This window comes from Trachymyrmex cornetzi, unplaced genomic scaffold, assembly GCF_001594075.2.
Source record: "Trachymyrmex cornetzi isolate Tcor2-1 unplaced genomic scaffold, Tcor1.1 scaffold1080, whole genome shotgun sequence".
Taxonomy (NCBI): Eukaryota; Metazoa; Arthropoda; class Insecta; order Hymenoptera; family Formicidae; genus Trachymyrmex; species Trachymyrmex cornetzi.
The window spans coordinates 1-7519 of NW_017295632.1; the positions used below are offsets into that span (position 1 = coordinate 1).

A 7519-nucleotide genomic window follows, 5' to 3' on the forward strand; every position below is an offset into this window, starting at 1 on the left:
TGAGAGTCGTGCGCCCCTGAAAGTCAAAACCTATGTAGAATAGTATTTAATATTGCATATATATCAAAAATAATACGTTATTTTTCAAACTTCTTTTGTTAATAATTTTTTAACGAAGGACGAGCGACGGCTAAAACTTGGTAGAGGTTACTCAGGGTTATGACCTTAACAACATATGTCAAGGTCATAGGAGGGGGGTCCCCTATTGTAGTTTTACCGAAAATTCATTTAAGGGCATTCATTTGACGTCACTTAGAGTGTTCCTGTCAAAATTCATGAAAATCGGGGGTACGATGTTTTCGGAAGTTCACCCAAATCTTAAATTATGTATAATTTATTATTTAATTTAACCTTCCGTCAGGCGCGGCTGATCTGAGTGATACACGGCATAGCGGTTTTTAGAGGAAAACTAATGTTTCAATTTTATATAATGTTTCAGTTTTATAGTATAATTTTAACAAAATAGTTAATGCGATTAATTTGATACACCGCGCCCAACGGAAGATTAATGTCTTCGCATATTCTTGAGAAGGACCGAAAATGTCGGTTGAAACGTATGCGGATTATTTTCGAGGAATAAATAAATAATTTTGCGCATCAACATAACTGCGTAGGCTCTTAATTGGCTTTTTAAATCCCCTTTTAATTGATTAATCCTGCAAATGTTATATTAGAAATTATTTGAGAAAAAATGAATGTCATTTTTACAAAGGGTTGTTCTAAAAATCATCTTATTATGTTCCATAACATTATTCACAATACCTAAATAGAAATCATGTTTACACATTCAATATAACTATACAGTAAATATTTATGTTATTAACTTTAACATATAGAGTATCTTATAATTGATTTATTCTATACATATATTGAAAACAATCGTGAACCTTAAAATAATAATAATGGGAACGATACATACACATAATAATAGCTCCTAAACGCTTATAAATTCGATAATTAATATTTTACACACAAAATATGTTCCTACAATTACTCAAAGCATATAGATTTTTACATTTCTGACTTGCCTCGCCGTTCCGTATGTGCATTGAGATTTTTTAAATTCGGTTTTAAGACTGAGAACATCTTTTCCGTTGCAGTGGGATGAATGCTCATTTGTAGTTCCGTTAAAGATTCTTCTGTCTATAAAACAAATATAAAATACGAATGTTAAGAACAAATGCACATACACACGTATATAGAATGTCCGAAATGTGTGGGAATCCCTTAATATTTCGGAAATTAAGCATTTTTGAAAGAAATGTTTCAGACAAAAACTGCAGGATTTAATGATCTTATCAGTTTGACTTTGAACGATGCCGCCAAAGTCAGATCAAGGTCACATCGATTTTTTAAAACAGAACACCCTATTTTTTATTCCAGAATCTACAATAATAGCTAATGTCAAGAGCTTTTTAAAACGTTGCAATAAAGTTTATTTTTATTGAATATTTTTCGAGTTGTGGCTTAAAAGTTATAGTATCACCATCATTAGTATTACCTAGGGTGCCCGACCGACGACCAAAATCTCTTGAATATTGTTCAGGGTTACGCCCTAGATAACATTTGTTAAGATCAAAGCGATTGGAAGTTGTTCCTGTTTTCATTTTTGCACTGAAAATTAATTTTTACATACGTATAAATGAAAATAAGAAAAACAATCTCCAATGATCTTGACGAATGTTATCCAGGTCATGATTCTGAATAACATTCAAGAGGTTTTAACCATCGAGCGAATACTTTGGGTAATGTGTAATGTAGGCGATACTAAAACTTTTATTTTGGGAAGAAATTAGCACACAAATATAAAATTCAAGTACATCACAGACACGGATAGCAGATATAAAAGGCAGGAAATGCACAAAAAAATACGCATAGAAAAAGCAAAGTTATTGAAAGCACAATGTAACGTATCTCCAAATTCCTCGTTAAAATTAAGATTAACGATTTTCAGCTGCGAACGCGCAACGAAGTTGCGCCACGCTCATGAATGCGGTTGCAAATTTGACTACGTCGCCCCGAACAAAAAAAATAACACCCTATCTGCTTGGGACATAGATATCTAGATTGCTGATATCCTTTCCCCCATCACACATTCGTATCATCTCGCGCCATGTTAAGTGAGAAAGTTCCGACGTATGCGCACTAAACAGTTTCGTGGATTAATACAACGAATTGTTAAAATATAATTTCTCAATATACATTCCTAAAAAAAACAAAAATATATATTTTATTTACATATATTATAAAAGTCTCTCTCAAGAATATTAGAACTAAACCGATCGCTGAAGTTTATGTAAATCAGGTAATTTCTAAGTTAATTTTATACATATATATAATATTATTATATAGATTTAATATTAGCCTAATTTAGTCATACTTTTAATTTGTATAATATTATTGTGAAACAATCCAATAATCATAATTGATTTTTTAAAAAACATTTTGTTTTCAATTAGGAATAAAATTATTGTAGTAATAGATATTAGCAGTCTAGTACAATGTATACATATAATGGCCCGTATTCAAAACGCGCTTTTTCATTGCGCATGCGTCGGAACTTTCTCACGTGGCGATTTGTTGACGCATTCTTTCGCGTCAACAATCTAGATATCTATGGCTTGGGGCCTAACTGCCTAGAAATTGCAGCCTAGATGGTAAAAAGACCGCTCTGAAAAGACTGTTCTCACACTCCATTGTCTTCATGGGTTAGAAATATTCCAAGCACACTGTCTAGGCTGCAACTTCTAGGTGGTTAGGCTCCAAGCGGGTAGGATGTTATTTTTTTTTGTTCGGGGCGGTTACGCTGTCCCAAACTAATAAGCACTGGTCTATACACTCCATTGGTTACATAATAGATTAATGATCGTGTAAGGCGTCGTCTACAATACACGGAGTAAGAAGTAAGAGTAAGAAATTGATCAATCACAGTCGAATGTGAGAAGAATAATCGACTGTGATTGGTCAATTTCTTACTCTCACTTCTTACTCCGTGTATTGTAGACGAGCCTATGAGGCCCGTCTACAATACACGGAGTAAGAAGTAAGAGTAAGAAATTGACCAATCACAGTCGATTGTGAAAAGAATAATCGACTGTGATTGGTCAATTTCTTACTCTTATTTCTTAAACCAAGCTTACTTCGCATATTGTAGACAACGCCTTACATATAACACTTTAGTCAACTTTAATGATCAATATCTCGATTCACAGGGCAGTCCCGGACTTTTTTCTGCCAGATTCTCTCATTTTATGCAAAAATAGGTCGAATGAGTCTAATTTCATCGAAATCGGAGGTGAGGAAGTTCTTCTGGAGAATTACAACCAAAACAACTTTCGTCAAACAGACAGATGATTTTAGGTTTTACGCAAAAAGACTAGATGTTTCATTAGCCTTTTTGCAGATCGTGTATCATTAACCAGTAAGGCTGATGTGAGTTAGTCTTTTCGCGAAAAGCCTGAAGTCAGCCTAATTGAGGAATGATCGTTGATTTCGTAAAAAGGCGCCGTTTTGCGTAAAGGCTAGCCTTTTCGTGAAAAGGCTAATTTTGTAAAAAGGCTGCGACATATATACCAGGTATTTCAGATCACCCGCACCACCCTTAAAAGGGATTTGTCAAGATCAAAGCCATTGGAAGTTGTACCTTTTATTTTACGTAAAAATGAATTTTTAGTGCAAAAATGAAAATAAGAATAATTTCTAATAACCTTGATCTTGATCAGGCCTAAGGCACATTTTACTACAAAATTTGTGAAAATAAGACAGATATTGATTACCACAATTTTGTAAAAGAGGAAAAAATAGAAATAAATAGAAAGTTACAAAAAAAACTATCAACAAAGAGAACTCATACCCCGACAAAAAGGTTTTATATCAGAACGTATACAAATATTAATAAACAATATAAATACATAAATATATATAAATATATATACAATTACAATTACAGAAATGTGCCCATTATATATTCATATTAGCTTCCTTTTGAAACATTTCAGTAAAAATTAATAATGAGAAAACATAAAAAAATTAAAAGAACAATTTTTACAATTCACTATTATTAGAATCAAGTTTGAGAAAATGAGAAAAAATTACCATATATATTTACATAATATACATTTTAATTCTCTATATGTATACGTGTGTGGTTGTGTGCGTGCGTGCGCGCGCGCGCGTGTATGCAAAATTTCTGTTTAATACCAAAAAATAGTGATTAAGAGGCGACGTAATATTAATATAATATATTAAATAATTAATATAAATAATTAAAAGGATAAAATCTTCGCATTGTTTCCTTTACAAAAAGTTAAATTTGAAAAATGAAAAAATTAACCGCATGTAATCGTGTACACGCACGCGACACGCGCGCGCGCGCACACAACCACACGTATACATGTAGACAATTAAAAATGTATATGTAAATATGGCAATTTTTTTTCATTTTCTCAAACTTGATTCTAGTAACAGTGAATTGTAAAAATTGTTCTTCTAATTTATTCATATTTTCTCAATATTATTACTTTTTGTGTCGGACTGAAATGTTTCAAAAGGAAGAAGCTAACATATATAATTGACACATTTCTTGTAATTGTATATTTATATATTTATATTGTTTATTAATATTCGTATACGTTCTGATATAAAACTTTTTTGTCGGGGTATGAGTTCTCATTGTTGACAGTTTTTTTGTAATTTTCTGTTTTATTTCTATTTTTTCCTATTTTGCAAAATTGTTTAATCAATATTTATCTTATCTTCACAAATTTTGTAATAAAATGTGTTATTATAATAATTATTTTACAAATTTTATAAATTTTTTAATATTTCTATGTGTTAGCTATTTTGTTATATTAAATTATTCATAATATAATATGATCCGCGCGCGCGCGCGCGCGTTAGCCGTTTTATGCGAGTACCCGTGCAATGAGGGTATTCACATGAAACGGCTAATGGATCATACTACGAATAATTTAATATAACAAAATAGCTAACACATAGTATATAAACCACGAAGTAAGCATTTGTATGATGCGGGTCATGGGTACCCGTGTGATACAGGTACTCGCGGAATCGCTCTTAACCCGTGTGCAACAAATGATTGATGGGCGGGCGGGTGCCCGGTATTCCGAACACTAGTTATTTTTGCCTATTCTTGCCGTACGTGGTCAAACGTGATTGAACGTTAAATGTAGCTAAGTGATAAAGTATTTATTAAAAGGCGTTTTTTTTTTATTCTCTTACAAACTGCATCGCGTCGCGACAAGGGACTCTACCGGACTGTATTGTATAAGCGGACTAAGTTACTATCTAGCGCCCCCAGCGGATTTCGGACAATAATGCCCGTGTCATACTGCGCACTGGAGACTAAGGACTGCGAATTGAGGATTAGAATTCAGCCAATTAGAATGAAACGGATTAAAATTAAAACTACCTGATTGGTCGAATTCTAATTCGTAATTCGCAATCCTCAATCTCCAATGCGTAGTGTGACACGGGCATTAGGGGGTTACATGAAACTATCGAGTGTCATGAGCCTGATCTTGATAAATGTTATCCAGGACATGATCCTGAACAAGAGGTTTTAGCCGTCGGTCAGACACCTCGCGTAATGCTAATGCCGGCGGTACTGTAACTTTCGAGCCTTATAACTTGAAAAATACTCAATGAAAAAAACTTTATTTATAGTGTTTTGGAAAATTCTCGACATTTATCAGCTATTAAATTCTGGAATAAAAAATGAAATGTTCCATAAAAAAACAAAAAAAAAACACTACGTGACCTTGTCCTGATCTTGGCGACGCCACCTAAGGTCAAACTGATAAGATCAGTAAATAGATCTTTTTAAACCCTACAAGTTTTGTCTGAACACTTTTACGATTGGACCTTATCCTGTGAAGATAAAAGGGTGATACGGGTGGTCTTAAACACTCGGTATATAGGGGAGTGAGGTAAATTGGATCTATTTGCAGTTTTTGCTCTTTATAAGACGTAAATAAAGTCCGATCGTAAAACCAAAGGTGCTGTTGGAAAGATCATTTAATTCCCTTCATTTTTGCTTCAGATCATTTTCTCACCTTTCAGATGTATCTCTCACCTGTATTGAACTATAATGGAAAATGTAAAAATGCTTTTTCTGGTTGCCCGATTTGGAACGGGGTGATCCCGATTAATCACGGTTCGATTAGACACCACCAATCACAGCGACCAGGTGTCTAGGAGCTTTGTAGTCTCAAGCGCTGTGAGTGACTCGTGTCCAATTGAGCCGTGTCCAACTGTGTGCCACCCTTTTTGTTAGTATTGAGTAAAAACGAGCAATTTGACAAAAATAAAAATTTTATTCAGAAAAAAAATTATTATCAGTTTATTACCAACAGCAAAATAGATATCAACCATTTCGCTTACGTATTTACTTTACGCCCTATTACATCTCCAGCTATAAGTGATCGATCGATCAATATCGAATTAACATCGATCGACGTTAAATTAACATCGATTTGACGTCGAGCGACGTTGAATCAGTATCGATTTGACGTTGATCGATCAATCATTTCTGACTGGGCCGGAAAACCAGCTTACTCCCGACGTGTCTACAGCCTCTATTGCTACTGTTCATTGTAGACAACGCTTTATACACGATCTACAATGGCAGTAGCAATAGTGGATGAGGCTGTAAGAGTAAGAAATTGACCAATCGAATGTAAGAAGAATAATCGACTATGATTGGTCAATTTCTTACTCTTATCGTCTCATCCACTATTGCTACTGCTTACTGTAGACCACGTATTAGGGCCATGGCACACAAAAACGGCAGTAAGACATAAGTAGTAAAGAAATCAACATGTTGGATTGGTTACTGCTTACGTTTATGGCCTTACGGACTTTGTAATCAATTCGTTTACTGCTTATTTTTTTGTGCCATGGTTCTTAAGCCTATGGCACATACAAAAACGTAACAAGCAAGCGGTAAGTAAATGGCTAATCACAGTAGAGACTGTAAGGCTAGTAATAAATCCAATGTTACGATTTTCTTACTGCTTACGTCTCACTGCTTTACATTTTTGTATGTGCCATGGGTTTTAAGGTCTTAAGGACTGCTGCACACAAAATTCCGTAACAGTATGCGTAAGACGTAAACTTAAGCTGATGAATCAATCAGGATACTGCTTTAGATTACGTAATCTAACGGAAATGGAAATAACAGTAAATTTATCCATAACCTCGTAATAAGGCAAATTTCAACCGGTTGAAACTCGCCTTATGGAAGTTTACTGCTATTTCTATTTCCGTTAGAGTACGTACATTGTTAGAAATGTAACCACGAGCTTCCTTTACATGTAAAGCTCGTGGTTATGAACGAAATTAAAAGTAATGAATGATTTAACTGAAAATTAAGTTACAGTAGTTACTTAAATGTAATGAACGTGTACATTAAATTTATGAAATTTAATGTACTTTCAATAAAATTTTATGAAAAGTACATTAAATTTCATAAATTTTTATGAAAAATACATTAAATTTT

General features: G+C 33.7%; 1 protein-coding gene across 5 annotated transcripts in view; it reads right to left on the minus strand.

Annotated features, from left to right (window-relative positions):
- Positions 1-901: 901 nt before the first annotated feature.
- Positions 902-7519, minus strand: part of LOC108760698 (GRAM domain-containing protein 1B) — a 65161-nt gene continuing 58543 nt past the window's right edge. For 4 of the 5 annotated variants that reach the window (XM_018506795.1, XM_018506804.1, XM_018506821.1 and 1 more), the window contains exon 14: positions 1012-1143. In XM_018506795.1, the coding sequence (XP_018362297.1) occupies positions 1012-1143 (132 nt within the window). Of the gene's footprint in view, positions 1144-7519 lie in introns of all 5 variants that reach the window. The other variant, XM_018506813.1, reaches the window with a different exon arrangement.